The sequence below is a fragment of the Dermacentor variabilis genome, chromosome 7, assembly GCF_050947875.1.
Source record: "Dermacentor variabilis isolate Ectoservices chromosome 7, ASM5094787v1, whole genome shotgun sequence".
Taxonomy (NCBI): Eukaryota; Metazoa; Arthropoda; class Arachnida; order Ixodida; family Ixodidae; genus Dermacentor; species Dermacentor variabilis.
Window position 1 is genome coordinate 90,716,128 of NC_134574.1, and position 25,053 is coordinate 90,741,180.

A 25,053-nucleotide genomic window follows, 5' to 3' on the forward strand; every position below is an offset into this window, starting at 1 on the left:
CAGTGATATTCGTTAAAAAGAAAGAAGCAACATGGAGATTTTGCCTGGATTATGGACGCCTAAATTCGGTCATTAAAAAGGACGTTTATCCACTTTTGTGGATTGACGCTGCTACTGATTGCCTCCATGCAGCCTCATACTGTTCCTCTGTAGGCTTGCGCTCCGACTATCGGCAGGTACCAACGGAACCGGCTGACAAAGAGAAAACGGTATTTGGGACACAAGAGGGACTCAACAAGTTCAGTGTAATGCCGTTAGCGCTGTGCAACACCCCTGCAAACTTTCAACACTTTATAGATACACTTCTGTGGAGCCTAGACTATGAGATTTGCATATGCTACCTCGGTGACGTTGCAATTTTTGGTCGCACATTAAGTGAATACAATAAGCGCCTTGACGTATTCCTCAGCTATATCGAGAACGATGGCATCATTCTGAACTCAAAGAAGTGTCATTTGGGTGAACGAGAAGCATCAATATTAGGTCATTTTCTGGATAAGCGGGGCTTCCGACCTGATTCAAAAGAAGACAGAAGCCGTAGAAGTGTTTCAAGCACCACGGTCTGTGAAGGAGCTGCGCACTTTCTTGGAACTGTCTTCGTAATTTCGCCGCTTTATTCATCAGTTTGCTGACGTTGCTTATCAGTTGATATATCTTCTATGAAAGCACGTACCCTTAGATTGAACTGCCGAGTGTGACGCCTCTTTTCGACAGCTTAAGTTTCTTTTGACGTCACAACCTATTCTCCGACACTTTGACCCGTCCATATCAACTGAAACTCATACGGATGCTAGGGGCGTAGGCATTGGTGCTGCACTGGCCTAAAGCGTCGATGGCAGAAAACACGTTATTTTTTTACGCCAGCCGCTCGCTAATCAAACCAGAGAGTAATTACACCGTGAGCGAATACAAATACCTTGCCGTAATATTTGCAGTTCAGAGATTTCGTTCGTACTTGTACCCCTGACACTTCACAGTTGTGCTGGAACGTCACTCACTTTCTTGGCTTGTGAAATTACGTGATCCATCTGCTTCACTTGCGAACTGAGCTCTTAGCCTTCAAGTCTATTATTTCACTCCGTCGTACAAGAGCGGCCTGCGCCATGCTCATGCGGACTGCCTTTCATGGATGCCACTTGGTTCCATGGACTACGACGCTGACAACATCGACCACTACCCGCTTCCCTGGCATCTGCCGTTCCCTACAGTGACGCATTCAAGCCTGAGCAGACGAAGGATTCCAGTTTGCTGCCGTGCTTTTCCTTGACGCGCACTGCTACACTAGCACGCCATTTTTGTGTTCGATGACTCACTCTAGAACAGAAACTACACTATAACTGGTGCAATCCTACTGTTAGTGTTTTCGGAGAGCCTTCGTTCAGCTTTGCTGCGTACTAATAATAATAATATATTATTATTATTATTATTATTATTATTATTATTATTATTATTATTATTATTATTATTATTATTATTATTATTATTATTATTATTATTATTATTATTATTATTATTATTATTATTATCATGCACGATGACCCCACCTCAGGCCAAGTCGGATCAGTGCGGACTCTGTACCAGGCTAAAGAACGCTATTATTGGTCGAAAATGCATCAGACCATCTAACTATACGTTGCCAGCTGCACGACACATCAGCGTCATAAACGCCCCAATAAAGCTCCCGCCGGTCAACTTCCGCCTGTGCTGCCTCCAAGCTCCCTTCTTGACCAAGTTGGCATCGGTCTTCTGGGCTCTTTTCCACGATCCTCCGCGGTTAGCCGCTTGATAGTCTTGTGTGTCGACTACCATACCCGTTACTGCGAGACGGCAGGCATACCCTCCGCCACTGCTGCAGCGGTTTCCCTTTTCATGATTCACTCCATCATGCTCCGGCATGGGCCACCTCGAATAATAATCAGCGACCGTGCCGCTAGTTCACCCCAGGTGTTGTGGAAGAACTACAAAGCTTCTGTACTTCTACCTTCTGACTTTCGATGCCATACCATCCCCAAACCAATGGCCTTACAGAGCATGCCAACCGAGCGCTTACCAACATTATCGCTATGTCTGTCCCGTCAGATCATAAGAATTTGGATGAGATTCTACCGTTTATGACGTACGCATTCAACACTAAGGGACACGAGCCGACTTGCTACAGCCCATTCTTGCTGCTCTATGCACGCCCACCCCGTTGTACTCTAGACTCCATCTTCCCTTTGCCGACTGCTGCTGACAGTTCTATAGCTGAGACACTCTGTCGTGCCGAAGAGGCTAGTAGGCTTGCTCGTCTATGTGCGCTAGCTTCGCAGGATAGATCAAAGGCCAGCTACGACAGCCGCTACCGCGCCGTTACTTATGCTGTTGACGACTTGGTGTGGTTGTGGAGCACAATACGCAAGGCAAAGCACAAAGCTTTTGGCACAGTATGATGGCCCTTTTGTGATACTCGACCGCCTCCGCGAGGTGAACTATAGCACAGTGCGCCTCACTTGTAACAGCCGACGTTCTGCCCGGACACAAGCAAAGCATGTCGCCAGGCTCAAGCTATCTACTCAGCGCAAAGTCTCCTGACTCACCCGGCGGGCTTCGTCTACACGAGAAGCAGTGTAACGGCGCGTTTCGACGTGTGAGGCAGCAGGGAAGGAGTGGTGGAAGAGAAGCAAGAGGATGAGAGTTTCTTGGTCTAGCGGCCCCGTCCCATGCAGTGCTTACGCGCCGAACATTCTTAATGAACGCGTCACGCCTTGCAACAATATTGTCTGCAAGAGCTGGGGTGACCTCAGCTTGCACTGACAAAACTATCATCGTACATTCTGCATCTTCATCTTTCAGCACTGGGTACGGGGCGCGCACGGCGTCAATGCGGATAAACGCAACCGAGCTCATTCCTTACAAGCTCCATCCCATTTATCCCACGCTGGTGATTTCCCAAAGTACACGACGGTGCTGATATCGTTCAACATTGGAGATGGGCAGAAAGAGCACGAGTGCGACGATGCCCAACGCACGGTAGAACTATCGCGATAGTATGCGCAATTTCCTTTGCGGGATGTGTGACTAGCAGCGGCCCACAGAAGTTGGCTGCTGCGACGTGACGTTTTGTATTAACTTAACGAGAGACGCTGACTCGCGAGCAACTTATTACTAAAGCAACGAAAGCACGTTCATCTGAAAAATGTCAACTTTCCGCCTTCAAGAAGTAGGCTCTCTCATATAAGTGTGGACATGCGATGCCTATCATTAACCGGTTGAACTATTTTTGCCACCTGGGTCGGTGATATTACAGGACTCGATAATTCAGTTTTTGTTTGGATAAAACAAAACATGTTTCCATTTTATATGACCACTAGAGTGTCAAGTGAAAGGCGTGTGCTTATACATGTACAGTTCTGGCAGCAGTGAAGCAGCTGCCGACGCTGTTGTGACAGCCTTCTGCACGTGAGTCATAGTATTCTTGCCTTTAATGGCTTCACCGGTTGTCGAGCATTCGGTACCGCTCCGGGAATAGCACACCAAAGACACTAGCGGAAAGAAACTTGTCGAACCACCACAGCCAGTGCGGCCACAAAATAGCAGCCACGGTGGGCATGGACGGAATCGTGGCGCTGGCCTAACTTCAGTAACTATTCTCGCCATCTTGTGCACTGCGTGTTACATCTGCCCGCGAAATCCGTCACCAACTGAATGTGGCGGAAAGCTTAGTTAGTCCTGTATATGTTTACCAACAATGTAGCGCCAGTTTACGCAGCTTGGTTTTGTGCATATAAACAAGTAATCATGACAAAGTGCCTACACAAACAATCGGTTCGCACTCTCTATAGCACACAGACCTCTTAATGTAAGCATATGCTTTTGAATTGCTCTTTTTAAAATACTATATTTTTCTTTGCCGATTTGATGTACGGGACTGCCGCAGCAAAATCTATTCTAATCCATAGAGTGGCTATGTGCCCCCTTGACACAAGCTGTGCAAAGTACATTATTGAAATTAAATGTCTGTCGTACTTCTCGATGCATTCACCTGTCATCAGCATTCTGACTTTGAGAAGGATCACGCATTGTCTTCGTCTTCGTGACCTTGTGAAATTGGGTTTCATTGACACGTATGCAATGACTTTTCTTATTGGCGTACCTTGCCGATAACAAAAGAGCAAAGTGGGTGGGGGAACAAACGCGAGTTAATTAAATCTTCGTTGAAATCAAGAAAAAGAAATGGGCATTGGCAGAACATGTAATGAGGAGGGAAGATAACCGATGGTCATTAAGGGTTACGGAATGGATTCCAAGGGAAGGAAACGTAGCAGGCGGTGGCAGAAAGTTAGGTGGGCGGATGAGATTAAGAAGTTTGCAAGGACAACATGGCCACAATTAGTACACGACTGATGTAGTTGGAGAAGTATAGGAGAGGCCTTTGCCCTGCAGTGGGCGTAACTATGATGATGATGATGATACGTATACTTATGTATACTTTTCCTGGGGACTGTATTTTACCCTCCAGCTAAGTAATCACTCGAGCAAGGGGCATGGTTTGTAACTTACTCGGGTCTTATCCTTTATTCTAACTGTTCTGTATATTCTCGCCGGACTTTCAGTAATCATAGTGTGTGCACGACACGAACGGTGTAATTATTTCTTCAAGGCACACGCGCACCAGCGATGCCACTGGAACCTTCGACGGGTTACGTATAAAATCATACGCCCTTGACTCGCGGATCAGATTTCGCCGATCAGGGACTGTGCTCGCCGTTTTCGTTGAATTTTGAGTGCCACTTGTTTTGCTTGACCCAGGTTCGCCCAATAAAGATTTTGAAGTCCCGCTTTTGGTACTCTGCTGCTCTATGCCGTCACGCACGATAACGTGACAGCTGGCGTGGGTTCTTCTCCGTTAATGTACTGGACAACCCCCGAAATCAGTGATCCGATCCCGAATTTCTAGGACATAATCCACGTTACTATGGACCAGCGAGTTAGCCGGACGCTAATACAATGGCTGCTGGAGCACGGACTTCTACCTGACACGACCAGAAAGATCACGACCAAGTCAACCAGCACCATGACTGACCAAGCATAACCTACAACTATCGTACTGCAGGAACCCAGGGAACCACCTGTCAGTTACAGCTGTCAGCGATACGCTTGTCTTCTCGGATTCAGCCGAGCCTGCAACGTAGGCCTGCGTTACTTAGCAAGCTTTCGATATTAGTCCGACTCTCCCCAGGAATAAGCAAGAGCTCAAAGGTCGCCTCAAGCAATACAAGAGCTGTTTGTCGTCGTCATCAAGGGGCCCTATAGCGTGAAACTATTACAATATCCTTTTTTTCGAATCTCCTGACACGAAATTAATGCAACCACCTACACAAGCATCGGACGCTAACCCTCAACGTTGTTTAAAAAGCCTATAAAAATTTAATAATTGGATTTTTCGTGCCAAAACCACTTTCTGATTATGAGGCACGCCGTAGTGGATGACTCCAGAAATTTCGACCACCTGGGGTTCTTCAACGTGCACCTAAATCTAAGTACACGACTGTTTTCGCATTTAGCCCCCGTCGAAATGCGACCGCCGTGGAAAAGCCTATCAAACGCTCACCTCGTTTATATGAGGTAATTTTTCTTTGCTTTCTAAGCAAATAGAATTACGTACATTGAGCATATTTCTTATTGAATTGGTTAGCGAAACGCGAGAAGCCTGCTGAAGTGGAGAGAAACTCGATGGGGGCTATGCCAGCACAAACTAGATAACTGGATGGACACGGTGGTGCCGGCGTCTGCGACTGGTCCGCTTCCCTTTCCTTAACTTGCTGTGGTTGGTCGAAAATCACGGCAGCATGCAATGTAAATTCAAAATGCCGCCAGCACCGATTCTCAGCTAAGAAAAGTTGGCAGGGCTATGCCGTATATGAGCAGAAATGGCTCGATAACGTTGTACTGACACGGAAAGCTTTGTATCATATGCAAATAAATCCAAGCTCCCCAGCAGCTGTGAGTAGCAAGCGCCGGAGCGATCAGCAGGATGCAATCTTGTGTTCCTTTCGGAACGTGGCAGTTTCTGACTATTGAGAAAGAAATTTCAATTTTGTTCGGCATGCTAATGCGTCTTTAACGCGTACACGTCATTTTGACGAGGTGAGTTTTCGCAGTTCTATGACGTTGCGAGACAGATAGGTGAAGTGGACGCACACGAAAGACAATTGACCAATAGCAGCGGGCAAATGGAGACAAGGCGTCGTATCAGAAACAATTATTTCTCTTCCGTTCGATCTAATCATGCCTAATCAATGCGCATACATAATATTACATGGAAAGTTATCGCTGTTTCCGCGAACTCGCCTGACCGACAGGCGAAGTTGTGGTGGCCCAAAAACGTTTTGAACGAACAGGGATGGCTCACTGCACAAATGGAATCGAAAACTTTGGAATAACTTTACGCTACAGCCCCTAAACATCACACAAACACCAGTTGCTAGGCATTGCATATTAACCAAAGAACGAACTCGACCACTCTGCTGGAACCCATGCCAAGTTTCGACGCAAGAGCTTGAAGTTATAACGCAACAAGTCGACCAAATCCTGCATGACGACATCATGCAGCCATTGGAAAGCTCATGGGCGTCTCCTGTAGTCTCTGCGAAGAAAAAGGATGCAACTCTGCTTTTGTGCGTCAATTATCATCATCCAAACAATATCAAGAAGAACGTACACCTCCCGCCCACCAAAAATAGGCGACGCGTTGGACCGGCTCTTCAGCGGAAGTATGTTTCGTCGATGGGCATTAATGCGGGCCATTAGCCATTAGCCCATGGCTGAGGGCTAATGGCTAAAAGACGTCGAATCAGAAATAAGTATTTTTCTCTTGTTCGGTGAAATCATGCATAATGAGTGTGCATACATCATCATGGGAAGCTATCGCGGTTTTCATGACTTCGCGTGAGAGACAGGTGAAGTGGGGATGGTCGAAAAAAGTTTTTCACCAATCGCGGATGGCTCATTGCAGAATTGGAATAGAAAAGTTTGCAATAATTTCACGTTATAGCGGCCATGGTATTGACCAGCTTGAAATGGCAGACCTCTTTGGTCTACCTTCATGGCGCCATTGCTTGTGCCTCAAAGTTGATCATCACCCTAAGCGACATCCAACATTACCAGAGGTCGTCATTTAAGCTGCCAGTTAAGAGTTCGGGCATGCTTTTCGTGCTGGGCACCAGACGTACTGCGCTCTACGGAATTCCTGATTTCCCGGGAAACATGCTTTAGTGGACATTTTATTGACAACATATAGGGAGCGTAAACTGCACATTCCAAAGGACGTTTCGTGCAAAAAAAATACCTTATTTGGCAGATGGCAAACACATTGCTGGAAAAACGTTAGTTTGTGAGCTCGAAACTCTACCTTTTTGCGAGCGTGTAAATTTAAGGTTGTCCTGCTGATAAAAGTGCATGGCCTAAAACGTCAAATCTCGCAGTAAGAAGGTGTCAAACACATGTCCTTTGGCTAACTTTGTTGACGGATCTACTCCATCGCATGATAGATACTACCACAGACTGAGCTATCTTTCACTTCTTCAACGACACACAAGAGCTAAAGTTTCGTATTGATTCTCGTTACTGGCGATAGTGCACCGAGCACGACAAAAACCGAACGGCAGCTCTACATAACGAAATGCAGAACATGGAACGGAGCTAACATTTCTAAACCAAAGTCCCTCAAAGTACCCGAATAAAATCTTTAAAGTTTGTCGCAAATTCGCTAGCTGGGTCAGGAAGGCAATCGGTCAGTTGCTTCAGAACTTGTATTTGGCAGAGAAGCCACTGTCGTCTTTGTGACGAAGGTGCTTGTGGTTTGGAGTATTCATAGTGCGATTCTTCGTCGTGTCTGCAGTGTAAAAACATTTTCGTTCGTTTCTATCATTAGTATCACAAAACCGGTGTTCTGCTAGATTTCATAAGCAAGTACCAAACAGCTGCATTCGACCAAATATCTCCCTCGGGAATGCAGCTGAAGAATTTTTTTGATCTACTGTGTGTTAGCTTTCGAAGAAATAGTGTCCCGTTTCATGGCGTACTGGCCATTTGAAGAAAACGATATTCATAGACAAACACTGAACTATACATTATGTATCTTGCCACTTGAAACATATTATTCGCCGATGCACATATTTTATTAATTTACACAAAAGGTTTTTCCGGTCTAAGTCTGAAACATTTACGAAAAGTTTGCACTTACATATCGGACCGAAACAGCAATATATGAAAATGTGTAATGGCAGCCGCGTTTGCCACGTCTGCTTTTCGTTATCTTTGTGCACGCCGCTTACCTCAGCCAAAGCCCACATTCCAGGAATTCCTCCTCCGGCTCCCGCCTGCAAGCGGAGGACTCGCTGGTCGGAGCGCTTGGCGAACACGGCGACCATGGATGTCCTGGGCTGCTTGCCGCCTTTAAGGCCATTTGGCACATCGGGTGTCGTTGCGAACGCGCTCATGTAGTTGTTCATGATAAGGCCTGGTACTGAAGCCTTCTTGCTTCCAAACCTGCACGCACACCAAAACGTGCGTTCTACCGTCTTTCTTCGTGCTTCGCTGCGCACTTTGAGTGGAAGGCCAATCCCTCTTAATCTCGTTCCACTTACATTTTAGCTCAAAGTGAAAAAAAAAACATATTGTTACCGCTTACTTATGAAAGGATCTTCGGGCAAAATCACAAAACACAAGATTCTGCGTTCGCTATGTGTCATATAAAATTAACAGGTGAAATTATGGTCCTGTAAAACGTTAGCTCTTTTCTGCAGCCATTTTACAGATATCTGTACCTGTTTTTGAGCACGTAACAGCGAAGGGCGGAAAAAAATGACGAAGAAGGGTACATCGACGGGACGGGCGCAAAGTTCGCACTATATTTCAGATATTGAAAGTGGGACTACATGAAGACAGACAAAGTCAACACGTGTCACACAACTTTCATGAACTGCACCTATTCGTTTGAACAATCTTCCACACACTTGTAAGTTAGCCGGAGTTCGAATACGTGGGACACATGTACAAATTTTGTATGTGAACCTTGGTGACTCGAAGATCAACCAGATAATTAGATTCTTTCACTTACGCGCCGCGCAAGAATACAAAATACGGAAACCATTGAGCAACATAAGCGGTACGTCTTTGAGTTACAAGATGTCCATTAGCTGCAGCAATTTCACGGAAATTGGAACATAGCAGAGAAATTTTTCGTTACTATAACTTAAAAAAGAAACTTAAAAATCTGTTTTATTCTGCATCTCTTGTATTTCATGATTTATTGTTGAACGTATATCCATATCAAGCCTAAAATATTCGCAGACATGTTTTACGTATTCCTGAAACCTGACTGGAATATGTTTAAGAGTACCAGCAGAGCCCATAAGTGAATACATGGAAATGGAGATATGGCTTTGCTTAATATACCCAGGGCCAGGACATCTGTATAATCTAGATATATTGAGAGCAGGTTTGTAATGCAATTTTTTTTTCGAAAGTTACGATTATTTAAGCATATAAACAAAACAGAAAGAGAGGAGCCTTCAGTCCAAAAAGATGTCTCCATGTGTAAAAAACGTTGTTCTTATTCCTTCACTCATTCATTCAGGTATTGACCCTAAAAAAAGGTCGTCATGGTAACTACTTTGTTGTTACACTAGTTACTATCTTTATCTAACCCGGTGTTCACATACTTGAGTAACTAACACATATTAAAAAAGTTGGTCATCGTAGTTAGTACTTCATGGTCACACTAGTTACAGCTTTTATCTAACTCACATTTCATATACCTTGGAGTAACAGCACATACAAAGGAAATTACCCAAAATTCACTAATCACCGTCAGAAATATTACTATACAGGTAATCTTGCAATTTACAAATTGCAGCCGGTGAGTTCCTGACGCGTATCTACTTGGAATTCCAATATGACACCAGTTGGGATATATGTGCCACCAAATTCAGCATAAAGACGGGGAATGCGATAGATGAAAATTCATGACGATGAGCGAAACGTGAACAAGGTGAATGCAGGAGCCAACGTTTCGACAAGTGGATTTGTCTTCTTCAAGGCGACGTATGTTTTCCTCGCCACACTATGTATAGGTGGGGTTCTTCTAAAGGGGAGAGGGTGTGAGGCGTGAGGATGCGGAAACGAGGCAAAATGTGTTAGCGTGTCGAATTGAGAGTAAATTCAGTATAAAAATACACTGTCCTCCTCAATACTTAGTGGAAACGTTTCTTTTATGCAGTGAAGCAGAGACGTATCTTGAATGTTCATGTACTTCGTTCCACAATTTCAGAAATGTCTCAAAACTGTTGTCATCCCGAAAATTTGTTTCACGCGAAGACATTATTAGTGGATTTTTTTAAGCTGTTCATTATACGTTTTGATTTCTCATGGTAGTATTGACCACCGCTTCGAATATTCCAGCTCACGGTCAAGAAGTTTGCTTTCTGCAACACGTGATTTGTAAACATATTGTAGAACTCAAAGATAAGCAGTCGGTATGCGTTATGGCTAAATTGTTTGTATTACTAACTCTACTCTTACCTACTGCAGCGGTACCAACTAGTAAATAGTGACACATGGACTTCTTTATCTTTTACGGGGGAATGCTTTTGATCGTCCAACGAATGTTATCGCTCAGCGCGGGACGCACCCACATGTATCGGAAGTTTCTCGAATGTTATCGATGGTTCTGCTGTCACCGAAGCTTGTGTATTCTTATTTCATGTGTGATGCGAATTGTGTAGAAGTTTCGAGAAGACACGCGGGCACCACCGATTACTCTGGAACCTTCGATGGCTCGTGTATAACAGCTGACGCGCTCGACCGGCAGCTCAGATTTTTTTTACGATCGCCGACTGTGTTCACCGTTGTCGCCGCTCTTTGAGTGCTGCCTGTTTTTGAGGGCACAAGTTTGCCCCACAAAAGGCTAGTTTCTTCACTCCCAGTTTTGCTGCTTTCTTCACCGTCACTACTACGTGACAATAGTGTATCATAAGTAATAGGTACAACGGTATTTTTAAGCGTGCTTCTTATGAAATAATCAGAGAAAAACAATCTTCCAGACTTCCGGCCGGTTCAGCACCTATGTAATTTTTTGCAAACTTACGGTTCGTTGATGCCCGATATGATAGTCACGGCTTCGAAACCCTTGATTATGGACAGGTGGACACCACCGTAGTCTGGAACAATCTTGTGCTGTGAGTTCTTGGCTGTCTCTCCTGATAAAATGCTCTCCTCTATTTCTTTCACAAGTTCCGGAAAGCCCTGCAAGGTGCGTTAGTTGAAGTTTGTTACAGAAGAAAAACACGCGGTGTGATTGAGTGTTCATAGACGCTGAATACGCGAACCTGTTTGCGTCGGGATCTCTTATTTTCTGAAGTGGCCACTTGCGTTTCTTGTTATATTCTTTGAAATTCACATATTACGAAAACTGATTTTGTCAAATGATGCGATTGCACCTCTTCATGTAAACCTAATGAAGGAATTGTGTCCTGAAATACTGCAAGTAATCAACCTAAAACGGAGTATCTATTATCTGCGCTTCTAGAAACCTTTTTTTAAGAATCTGTTCAAAACGACTGTCAATGCATATTTGTACATAGTTATAAGTTCAATATTGTTACGTAGGAAGACGCAGACGAAAAGCTATGTACGAGTATATTTACAAGAAAATACGCTGCGCTTGGCCAAGAGGCAACAGCCCGCACTAGTTTCTCATCGTCGTCGTCGTCTTCGCACTGCTCGCCTTTTCGTGATGGCACATATTGTTCCGTAGCACTACCCCTGGCTGGAAAAGCGCCGTCCCGGAGCGACTAAAGATAGGACTCGGAAGCACTGTAGTCAGTTTGTGTTGAATGGAGCAGGAACGCACAATGTCAGCGATAACTTTCGAGAGGAAGTTTCGACCACGGTCAATAAGCAGCTGTCGCGGGGCGCCATGAAGCAAGATAATGTCACGCAAGAGAAAGTCCGCGACGTCAGTGGCGCAACTGGTAGGGAGAGCCCGAGTGATAGCGTATCTGGTGGCGTAATCAGTCACGACGGCTACCCATTTGCTCCCAGAGGATGACGTGGGAAAGGGACCGAGCAGGTCTAATCCAACACGAAAAAACGGTTCTACAGGGACGGTGATCGGCTGGAGATGACCGGCAGGTAGCACCTGAGGTGTTTTCCGACGCTGGCAGGGATCACAGGCCGCAACATAGCGTCGAACGGAGCGAGCGAGACCAGGCCAATAGAAGCGGCGGCGGACGCGGTCGTACGTGCGGGTTACCCCAACATGTCCTGCAGTGGGTGCGTCATGCATCTCAAAGAGCACAGTCTGTCGTAGCTGTTTTGGCACGACAAGAAGAAGATCAGAGCCGTCAGGAAGGAAGTTCCTTCGATACAGAATGCCGCCCTGGAGGACATATCGGCGAACGGATTCGGTAGGCGTTGAGCGCAGACGCTCGATAAGTGCTCGCAGAGATAGGTCTCGGTACTGTTCATCGGCGATGTTAGCGAAGGCAGACACAGAGAAAATGCCGTTGGCACTACTACTGTCGGCGTCGTCAGGCTCGTCGACCGGGTAGCGAGACAGGCAGTCAGCGTCCTTGTGTAGACGGCCAGATTTATAGGTGACAGAATACGAATATTCTTGGAGGCGTAAGGCCCAGTGACGAAGTCTTCCTGGAGGATCTTTCAGTGAGCATAACCAGCAAACCGCGTGATGGTCTGTGACAACGGAAAAGGGTCGGCCATATAAGTATGGTTGGAATTTCGCAACCGCCCAAACTAGGGCCAGACACTCACGCTCAGTGATGGAATAGTTGCGCTCCGTGGGTGAGAGGAGCCTGCTGGCGTAAGCGATAACACGGTCGTGGCCATGCTGGCGTTGTGCAGTACTGCGCCAATTTCGTGACCGCTGGCATCAGTACGGACTTCGGTAGGCGCAGAAGGATCGAAATGGGCCAGAACGGGAGGCGTTGTGAAAATTTCGATTAGATGTGAGCATGCAGAGGCCTCGTTATCGCCCCACTGGAAAGGGGCGCCTTTTTTCAAAAGCTCGGTTAGTGGTCGTGCTACGGCGGCGAAATTTCTCACGAAATGGCGGAAGTACGAACAAAGGCCGTTGAAGCTGCTCATATCCTTGACACACTTCGGAACAGGGAAGTGCGCAACAGCATGGATCTTGCCTGGGTCCGGTTGCACTCCGTTCGCGTCAACGAGATGTCCAAGGACGGTAATCTGGCGACGGCCGAATTGACACTTCGATGCGTTGAGTTGCAGACCGGCTCGACGAAAAACGTCCAGGACTGCTGAGAGGCGCTCGAGGTGCGTAGCGAACGTTGGGGAGAATATGATAACGTCATCCAAGTAGCACAGGCACGCGGACCATTTGAAACCGTGAAGAAGGGAGTCCATCATGTGTTCAAAAGCGGCAGGGGCGTTACATAGACCGAACGGCATCACTTTGAAGTGATAAAGACCGTCGGGTGTTACAAAAGCAGTCTTCTCGCCGTCGAGATCGTCCACGGCAATCTGCCAGTAGCCGGAGCGAAGGTCAATACAGGAGAAATAGCGAGCCCCGTGGAGGCAGTCAAGGGCGTCATCAATCCGAGGTAGGGGATACACGTCCTTTTTGGTAACCCTGTTAAGGTGCCGATAGTCCACGTAAAAGCGCCATAAGCCATCCTTCTTTTTGACCAGTACAACAGGTGACGCCCATGGACTATATGATGGTTCAATAATGTTCTTGGCAAGCATTTTGCGAACTTCTGCGTGAATAACTTGACGCTCAGCTGGTGACACTCGATACGGGCGGCGATGAATAGGAGGGGCATCGGCGGTATTAATGCGATGTTTGACAGCTGTAGTTTGGGCCAAAGGACGATCGTTAAAGTCAAAAATATCGTGGTAGGAAAACAGAACGCGGTAGAGTTCACGAGCGTGCTCGGACGGCAAGTCGGGCGCAATCATTTTCTGTAAGTCAGCGATGGTACAATTTGCCGACTGCGATGGTAGAGGAGCATCGGATGAAGTGTCGTCTACTGCAATGGATGCTACTGAGTGGTCCGCGAAAAGCTGGGCCAGAGACATCTCGCGTGGCAGCACTTGTGTCGTCAAGCCAAAGCTATGTACAAGTATATTTACAAGAAAATACGCTGCGCTTGGCCAAGAGGTAACAGCCTGCGCTAGCTTCTCATCATCGTCGTCGTCTTCGCACTGCTCGCCTTTTCGTGATCGCACATATTGTTCCGTAGCAATGTTTTCATATCACAGCAAATGAGCACAATGTTGCTGTCTACATTATGCATCGCTCCGCAGTCTGGTGGATCTCAAGAATATCTTGCCCCGTGTTGAAAACATGTCTGTGTCTTTATAACATCATCAGTGTATTGGCCCTCCCCTTCATACAAAGCAACATAGCATCTCTTCCTGTAGCAGTTACCAATAAAACAGTTCGGCCTAATTTATTATAAATATTTACACACGATATTGGTGGAAGTGAATTGATTTGAAAATGACAGGGAGATATTTCTGTAACATTTTCATATAAGTACACGATAATGGAGAATTTTTTGGTGGAGGGGATGGGGAGGACCACATTACTGATTTTGGCGGCATTTCTAAAAAGAAACGTCCAGGTTCAGTGACTGCAGTGAGTACATTTTCTAAGATATACATTTCTTAATATTCTAGAAAGGTGCAAAATTTTCATTAACACAAGTAGAAAAAGCAACCTAAAATAAGATGACAAAATTGTAGTGTCCACGCGACATTATGTCAAATGCGGGAAACACTTATGCATTATACACAGCTTCGATATTCCAACAACTTGAGGATAGGGCTTTCAAACTCTTAGTCAAGTCTTGCGTACTGTCTTCTATAAAAGCTGTACTCAATGCTGCGGGCACCGCATATAAACGTCCTTTCAAGGCCGTTAATACAAGACAAAACGCAGGTTACCTGCTCGTCATGGCTGTATGCGGACGATGGGCGAACGGGGCGTTTGTATGTGGCCCTGCCAAATTGGTGCCAAGAAATGTGCGCCAACGCGTTGAGAGAATGCAGAGAAGCAAAAGCGGCAAGGAGCGGAGATGGTGATGCTAACTGCCTTTAGGAGAGCATTCTCAAAAGCGAAAGAAAGGGAAAAGGTGGAGAGACCAGATACACTAAGGAACAAGTAGTCGCCTATGTGCCCCTGTATATACATGACAACGCACGCACACGGCGGTCAAAGCTCCTTCATGTCCTCCAGTTCCACCTGCAAATTGCGGAGGCCCTCATCAGCAGTGTGCCTGATACAAGGAAGCGTGGGAGGCCGTTCTGCGAAGACGTTCCGACAGATGTTCCTCACCAGAGGAACGCCCGCATTCGACGACCTTGCCCGGATGCACGCTATGATGGCGTGGACCATTGGCCAGAAGCCCGGGACCAAACCCTTCCTTCTAGGTGCAAGTATGAAGGTTGCAAAGGGCGATCAAAAGTTTTTTGCAAGAAATGTGAAGTCCCACTTTGTATGATGAAGGACCGTAGCTGTTACTACAAATTTCACACTTGAAATATTGTTCCTTATTCTTGACCTCTATGACACTATCTACACAATTGCGTGCACGACTGTAAAAAATAAACTGCTCTTGTATTTTCGTCAGTAGCCTTATAATTCATCTTATTTGGTCAAATATATATACTATAAAGAGAAAAAATATTTTTGTAGAAAATAGCGAGCGGCGTCTCAAAGAGTTAGAGTATCGGATTGGCAGAAAGGAGAAAAGAATGCACCATTGGAGAAGGATGAAAATCATTGCGTGAACTGGCTGAAGAGTTCACTGCTGTCACTGGTAATTGTTGCCATTTCGATGAGCCGACAATCTTATGCTACTGTGTTCGTGTTAAGGAATCATCTGGCCGCGTCGATGAAGGTTCTCAGTGATCTCAGTAATGTTACTGTAAAATTTCAAGCCAGTGCAACCTCTACAACCTTTGTATGCGCTGCAGCCACACAAAGGTGCTCAGTGGCGGCCGGAAGACATGTGCGCCGGATTAGGCGGGTGAAGGTGTGCGCGCTGTACCACAGTGAAGCCGCGTCGAATCAGCAAGTCGATTATCGCTTCCCATACGCTATGCTTGCTAAATGCTTCATTTCTGGCATCGCATCATTTTGAGCCGACAGATAACGGATGTCGTCAATTCAAAAGTCTTTACACCTACTACGGACACCCGTATACGAACACGCCCATCAAAGATTTGCTGTGTCAACTTGCCTTAACTGCCCCCCCCCCCAAGCTTAGGTCCGTTTCTGTTATCTACAATTGTATTATTTTCGCAATCTTTTTTCCTTTTGTAGCCTAATAACCTAATCGTCAAAATTTCATGCGCGAATGTGTATTTGCCCCTGCATTTAGAACGCTGATTTAGAGCGTAAGTCCATGTACGGTTTTATGCAAGAAATATTCTGTTTTTATCAGGAATTTGCGCATCGAGAAAGGAGTTCATTGCATTTTGTACTTGAAGTTTATCAAAGGACGGTAACGTTTTGAAAGATTTCTTAGTGTGTTACGTAATTTATTCCGTGTAGTGTGTAGATTTTCGAAGATTTCTTGCTTTCTTCTACAGTACATCCGGTTAACTAAAATTCATAGCGTAATTGGCTCCGTGCATGCTTCACGCGCAAATGATCATTCACCTCCCATGAAGCAGCAGCTCCGAAGTGCCGGTTTGCCCTACAAGCATAATCACCCACGCATGTCTCGGAGATGAGCTGTACACTCGTTACACGTAAAAGAGGCGAAGTTTTATGCCACTGGCAAAATTCTGAAAGTGTGATATCTAACGTGCAGTGTAGCAGTTTCAAATTTAAAAAATTAAATTATGGGGTTTTACGTGCCAAAACCACTTTCTGATTATGGGGTACGCCGTAGTGTAGGATTCCGGAAATTTCGACCACCTGGGTTTCTTTAACGTGCACCTAAATCTAAGCACACGGGTGTTTTCGCATTTCGCCGCCATCGAAATACGGCCGCCGTGGCCGGGATTTGATCCCGCGACCTCGCGCTCGGCAGCCCAACACCATAGCCACTGAGCAACCACGGCGGGTGGTTTCAACTTCCATGGCAAACTGAAAAACATATGGTTTGCAGCGCATGCGTTCTCTCGTATTGTTGCCTAAAAACTGCGCTGCATAGCAAAAAGTAGTATTGTCAAATGAGAGAAAAATATCAACAAAGCGGACATTTTGCATTTTGTGAAAATATGTAATGTTGATTTTTGGCTATGGGATATCAACTATACCAAACGTATACCTTAAAAAGACATCTCTAAAGGGCCTGGGTTTCAGAAATTGTCAAATTTCACACTTTTGTCATTGTCATCTGAATATTTTTGTATGCAGGACTAATGTGCCACAGGGCTGCAGTTGTAACAACTCCACCAGAGAAAGCAGAACCCCCTGCTCTCCAGTGAATGTTTAGAGTGGCTCAGAGCACTGTAAAGCGAAGATAAGGCCCGGAATTGATGTTCATTGCAGGGAGCAAAGATCGCATGCCTATGGTGAACCACAAGAAGAAAAAGCTGATAATTTGAAGTACATAAGTGGGGTGGAGCTGAGCAAACGACGTGTTTGCAAGATTGCTCACGTGGTGATAACAATTAGGAAGGTAGATGTGCTGTAATATCCCCACAGGTACGGAAATATTCGAGAGCCATTTCACTCACTTGGATTTATTTCTCAAGAGTTCATAGTCATTGATTTAGTATAGGTGAGTGTGAATGAAAGAAAGTGGCGTTGAATGCCAGTTCGTGTAAGGAGGAAGAAATTAGTGCGCACGAGCGCCAGCTGACCCGATGAGCCGATTAGTGATTGCTTGCATATGTTGACAAATATGCCTGAAAAACATAAGGCTATGCGCGGGGATAAGAATTTAGAGGGATCAGCTTTATGGGAAACCTATTTTATGTATACGGTATGTGGAAAACATAACTGAACGTATTTGACTCCTTTTTTGTAAATTGCTCATAGCATGAAATCTGTTCCTCCATATTGGCATTGCTTATTACTTTGTTTACAGTAGGTATGGGGTCCTTTATTTCAGATCAAGTAGGAATACATTTGGTCGTTATTAATGCAAGTGAAATTTAAGTTGAACGCTTTAACTTTAACGACCAGACACACTCACATATTCAGTGGGTGAGCCGAGGTATAAAAAAAGGAAAAGAAATATGCGCATAGCAACAAGATCCAGTGTACTAAAGCAACTTCGCACATGTGAAGTGGCCAAGCAATGTGAGGTTGTTGCGGACAGTCTGGACAATGGTTCTCTTCAACATGCCGCAAATATAGCGCCTTGGAGAGTGGTTTGCTAGGTGCACCAAAATAATGGCAGTCACATTAAAGATCTCGGATCCTGTTCTGACTCCATCAGAAGTTTACGATAAACAAGGAGGCAGGTTTCCCGCAAAACTATTTTTGTATCGGCTTTCACTAACTACTGAACATAGCCCTACCAGGGCCTAAGTGAAACAGCGTCTTGCATTGTCCAACAGCAAGTGAAATGTCTTATTCCTTCCAGGTACGACTATCAAATTAAGGTCGAATGGTCATCAGGACAATGGAACTTGGACATCTACGAATACTATCTGAAGTGTTCCTGATGAAGAAGTAATTGTATCAAAATAAAATGCATATTTGGAAAGGCTCCTCACTCTGAGCATCACGCTCATAACAATTTCCCTTAGAAATCTGTACCATTACGCTAACACTGCGACATCTTAACAGGGTGTGCTCCACAAGGTTGAATTTTTATGGTGCTTGTCGCTCAGGAGATATCTTTATTCAAAGATGTGCATTTTTCATGCAGCACTCATTTTTTTTCTCACACGTCATCGATCTTTTTATTATAACTACGAGGACTTAGCTGCCTAAAGCCTCCATAGGTAACAAGTGTATATACACTTTAATAAAGCAGGCAAGATATTTGACAATCAAGTACAGGGTAATTGGAAGTGTAGCAATACATCCGGGACCCGAGTATTAGAACCTTTCAGGACAATGATCGTTCCTGACCATCCAGCCTCCATGCGGACACACTTCATTGCCGTCACCTCTTTACCAGGATATTTTCGATCTCATGACAGGTCGCTCGTTCAAATGTCACTTGTGAAACATCGGATAAAAACCAACGACACCAGCCCACTTGACTGACAACCCTACCGCGTCTCTTCTACCGACCGCCAAGTCCTACTGAATGAAGTCGACAAGATACTTGCCCGAGATATCATTCAACCTTCTTGTTGCCCTCCGGCTTCTCCGCTCGTGCTCGTCAGAAACAAGGATGAGAGCTGGCACTTGTGTGTCGACTATTGTCATCTCCACAAAGAAACAAAAGGGACGTGCATCCGCTGCCGCGCATAGCTGAGGGCCTCGTTTGTTTACGTGGGGCAATTACTTTTCTTCGATAGTCATTCGCACCGAGTACTGGGAGATTGCATTTGACGACATGGATCTTGAAAAGACCGCTCTTATTACACATGATGGCCTCTAACAGTTTAAAGTGTTGCCGTTCAGGTTATGTAATGCCCCGGCTACATTTGAACATATGGTAGACGCTCTACTTCAGGGTTTTGAATTAGTTCATCTGCCAGTGCTACTTTGGTGACGTTAATAAATTTTCTCCAAGTTTTGCCGCGCCCCTCGATCGCCTTTCGGCAATTCCTCGTTTTCCCCAATTTCAACTCAATTCGTCCAAATGTCACTTCTGCAGCCGGCAAGTTACTGTGCTCTCCTCCTCATCGATTCTTCCAGCGTCGGCATCAATCCTGAGAAAGTTCGCGCCATCAAGAATTTCTCCGTGTCGACTTTTTCCAACAATGTTCGAAGCTTTCTGGGTCCCCGCTCATATTTTCGCCGTTTCGTATGCAATTTCACTAACGTTGAGCGTCCTTTAACAGAACGTCTCAAGAAAGACGCGGTTTTTGTGTGGAGTCCGGAACAAGCTACTGTGTTCACTGAGCTTGCCATACAAGTAACTTCACCACGAATCCGGGCCCATTCGGACATCACTTCTCGAACGGAAGTTTGAACCAATGCCACCGGTCACGGAATCGGCAGTTTTGGCTCTGCGGAAGCGAGATTTCGAGCGTGTTATTGCGTATTTTAGCAGTCTTCTAAATAATATTTCTTATTTTGTTCGACCTAGTAAAGCGCAATTTGCGCGCACAATTCACATCAGAAGGCTGTCACAAGCGCACCGCACTTAATCTGCTGCTGAATGCGAGTGACTTGCATCGTTTGGGCAGCGGTTAAATTTCGCCCTTCCTTGTACGGCGGGCAATTCCCAGTTATCACCGACCATCATGGCTTCGGCTGGCTTCCATCCCTCGAGGATCCTACTGGAACTCTCGGACAATGAGCTCTACGACTCCAATACTCAAACGCATTCGTTCCTAAGAATGGCTGATTGCATGAAGATGCAGACTGGATGCTACGCCATCCAGTAGACCCACCGGGGCTTCCCGAAAGCTGCGAGTCTATGTGCGTGCTGTCGCTTACTGCGTTTCAGAACATCAGAGATGAGCAATGCCGTGACCTGATACTTGCGAGACATCATTGTCCGGCTAATATCTGAGACACCTTCCCCTTCTCTGCGTAGGTTTGTACTGTAGGATGGCGTCTTGTACCGCTGCAGCATGCACACTGACGGTCCTGAATTGCTATTCGTTGTTCCCATACATATGAATCAAACTGTCCTCGCAGAGCAACGCGATGTTTGTATCGCGCATCGCCTTGGACACTCTAGGACGTATGAACGTGTTCCGCACCCCTGCTTCTGGCCCGGTTTTTACGGTTCCCTCTGCCACTACACCGCATCCTGTGAGCAATTGCAGCGCCACAAGAAACCAGCAGTACTACAAGCAGGCCACCTTCAAGCTCTTCACGAGCCACCGGAGTCATTCTCTAGGGTTGGTTTCGACCTTCGTGGTCCATTTCCGCTATCTGCCTACGGAAATCAGTAGATAGCAGCCGCTACCCACTACACCACCTGGTACGCGATAACTCGGTCTCTCCCAACCTTCTGTGCAACCGATGTGGCAGACTTCCTTCTCCAAGACGTTATACTTCACCACTGGGCTCCTCGACAGCCCCCTCGCAGACCAGGGCCGCTATTTCGTATCGAAAATTGTCCAATACCACTTACACTCCGGCGCTACAAAACACATGTGGACAACGGTGTATCACCCTCACACCAACACCATCAAAAACCATTCTAATAGAACTATCAAAACCATGCTTGCTATATATGTTTCTGCCGACCATCATTACTGAGACGCCACATAGCGCTTGTAACACTTGCCTATAATTCCTCCCGGCATGACTCTGCCTGTTTACTACGTCTTATCTCTTGTACAAAAGAAATCCAATGCTTCCATTTGACACGCTCCTTCCCGCCGTTCTTGACACGTCGTCGCAATGCGCCCGTCAGGCGATGAGCTGCAGAGGTGCGCGAGATTGTACGCCTGCGCGTCAACACTTTGCAGGAAAATCAATGACGCTTCTATGTGATGCCCGCCACCACGATTCCCGCTTGAACCATGATGATATGATCCTTCTTTGGACACCATCATGGCCATTGGCCTCTGCAAGAAGTTGATATCGCCTTACCCTGGCCCGTACCGCGTCTTGCGCCAAGCGACCGAGGTAACCTATGAGATCACGCCTCTCGAGTACACTATGTCTCCAACTTCCACTGATTTCATCCACGTCAGCCGCCTCAAGCGATAGCATTCGGACGATCAAGCAAACACTGGGACGGTGCATTCGCCCCGGGGGTCAGGTTACAAAGCACAGCTAGAGAAGAAGCTCAGGGCAGTACAGACGAGCACACGACACTCGCTGATGTCGCGCGGAGAGCCGTCCACCTTGTATGCATTGCATGCCCATGGACGTCTTCTAAACACCCTGTAAACATGTTTTAATCCTCTCTTCTCTCTGGGAAGATAATATATATATATATATATATATATATATATATATATATATATATATATATATATATATATATATATATATATATATATATATATATATATATATATATACCCATCGTAGGCGTGGCAGCGCATTGAGCTGCTGTGCTGCGGGAACAAGGTAATTTGGGTCACTGGTTATGCGGCACTCAGTGCGTGCTCCTCTAGACCAATCAAAATTATTCTTTTAATTTTTTTCCCGATGCTTAGTGTGACGAAACCAATTCATGGTGGCGCCACCAGATGGCGAAGCGTGTGCTGCAAGCTCTTTCAGGCGGGCCCCAGGCAATCAGGAAGAAAGATTAAGTATTGAGTGCAGCGGCCCTCAAAGCGAACAGCAGATCTAAGTAGAACACATGGAGTAAATAAAGGAGGGACGCATCAAGAATAAGCATAGAAAAGGTAAACTATTTTGCATAAACGTGCAGGGTGACCACAAGCAGGAAGAATGGCTGGAAAATGAAAGGCTGCAAAAGTATAGACAGTTGGGCGAGTTGGTACGGTAACATGATCTTGGCTTGTAGCGCGAAGTGAACACGGACACAGAAAGGAGCAGACAGGACGGGCGCTCGTCCTGTCTGCTCCTTTCTATTTCCGTGTTCACTTCGCGCTACAAGCCAAGATAATGAAAGGCTGCTCAGCGTTTACGTGTTGACCTAAACACATCAATAGTTGGAGCAGCTGCCTGTTAATCCCAACTTTGTGTGGGAGGGTTGCAACAGAATGACTGTGTCAAGGAAAGGTGGAGGCATAGGCATGCTAATTAGGCGAGGTCTAAGGCGGCAAACGGAGTGGAGCGTTCTTGAATTAGCGGCACATTGCAAGGCACGAAGACGGGGCTGGGAGTAGTTTACCTATGGGCAGATGCGAGCAGAGATAAAATAGAGGAATTCATTTAAATTAGCATGTTTAATGTGGCGAAACCGCTTTCTGATTATGAGGCATACCGTAGTGGATGCCACGGGGTGTACTCGCATTTCGCCCCCATCGAAATCCGGCCGCCGCGGCTGGGATTCGATCCCGCAACCTCGTGCTTAGCCTACGCAACAACGTAACCACTAAACAACCGCGGCGAGTGAACAATTGATTTATTGAGCTCAGAAAATCGGAACAAAGACATCAGTGTGAGTATGATCGCGCGCACGGATGATTTAGGAGCATATACTGATTACAACGGGTCTCTAGAGTTGGATCTGTGTGATGAACGGAGCCATGTAGTACATAATAGCGAGAATAAGTGTGACGCACAGGTAACGTAGCAGTTTGGAAACAGGAAATAAGCAATCATGTATCGATTGCGCCTCCGCTTTAGCAACGGTCTACAAATGGCTATACCGACTGATGAACTAGAAGAAAGGGGGTTAACCTAGGGACCCGATATTTATTAGTCATATCATAAGAAGGCAACCAACACTGACACCAAAGACAGCATAGGGGAAATTACTTGTGCTTAGTAAATGAAATAAAGAAACCTTAAATTAATGGAAATGAAAGGGGATGAAAAAAAGAACTTGCCGCAGGTGGGGAACGATCCGACAACCTTCGCATTTCGCCTGCGAAGCCCTACGAATCAAGCTACCGCGGCGCCGTTTCCCCATCCACTTTCTTGGGTTTTATGTTTAGACCAACCAATGATATATGAACACAAGAAAGATAGGCTTGGTTGCGATCATAAATGTTTAACCTTAAAATCACGGAGATATACTATCCCAAAACACAAACCAGTAGCATCGAAATTTCTAAATATGAATCAAAAGCAAATAGCAGTCATTCCAAAAAAATAGAGAAGAAAATGGAAGTGTTTCCTGGAACAGCTGGAGAATACAGGCAACTAGTAGACGTTGTGCAACAGGAGATAAGACAGACAAAAAAAACAATTGTTCGATTGGAAATAGAAGGCTGTGTAAGTTGTGGAACAATAAAATTAAAGCAAGTTATAGAAGAGCGCAAGCAAGCGTCTAGGCATCATTGGGAAGCCAAAAATTTGGGATTACACGAAGAAGAGGAGCTCCTTAAAAGGAACACCGTGAAAAAAAGACGAGTGGAGTCTGAGCTCGTCCAAGAACAAATTGAACACACAAGTGAACATTGGATGCATAACATTTGCAATATAGACAAACGCGCACCAAAAAGCTTCTCGAACCATGTAAGAGCACTCGGACCTGCAACTAAAATTTTCCACACGGCTATAAAGTAACATTTTTCAAAGAGGCGATGCGGTGCGCTACATCACAGCCACCATTAGGGCTAAATTCGGCATAAAAGAAAACACAGTTCCGACCCAAACAGATTCAGCATCAACATAGAAGCCTGAGAGAGCATAAGTTACCATATAAAGCGTCTCTTTCAAAAAAAGCAGAATAATATGTCCGGAATAACCCTGCCGCAGGACCCAATCAAATTCCAATACAGCCAATGAAAAACTCACGTAGAGAGAGCAAGGTACTGCTCACTAATACCATTAAACAAGTAATTAAAACGAAGAAAATTTCAGTTGGATTGCGTTAAAACAAGATCAACCTCACCTACAAGAGCAAAGGTGATAAGGATAGGATGAGCTCATAAAGGCCAGTTACAGTAACGTCGGAGCGATGTAGAATGGCACTGCCGAAGCCATAAAATTAGAACCGTCGAAATCGGTGAAAAGAAATCATGTACTGGCGGAACTGCAGAATGGGTTGAAACCAGGCACATGGCTAAAAAATAATATTTTTGTTCTACTTCCGTGCATGGAGATTTCAGTAGCTGAGAATAGTATTTCTAGATATTACAACAACTTTTACGAGGAGTTGTTAAAGCATATTCTCAAGCACGAAGACATAGATGACGATATCGTGGAGCTGCTGAGTGAGATATTGTTACGTTGCCGAAGTCACATATAAAGATGCATTTACAATATATGCAAGAGGGGCACCGATGCATTAACACGATGGTTGTCGAGATCGATCCACCTCTACACGTGGGATCGTCGTCTTCTGAATGTCGCCACCATTTCAGCGCCGTAACATAACCCCCGCCTGTAAAATC

At 45.5% G+C, this 25,053-nt stretch overlaps 1 protein-coding gene across 1 annotated transcript in view; it reads right to left on the minus strand.

Moving 5' to 3' along the window:
• The window catches only part of LOC142588736 (scoloptoxin SSD14-like), a 120,299-nt gene that overhangs the window by 28,261 nt on the left and 66,985 nt on the right, over positions 1–25,053 (minus strand). Inside the window, exons 9-10 of the mRNA XM_075700553.1 lie at positions 11,129–11,286; positions 8,316–8,529 (exon numbers count right to left, since the gene is read on the minus strand). Coding sequence (XP_075556668.1) covers positions 8,316–8,529; positions 11,129–11,286 — 372 coding nt within the window. The remainder of the gene's footprint in view (positions 1–8,315; positions 8,530–11,128; positions 11,287–25,053) is intronic.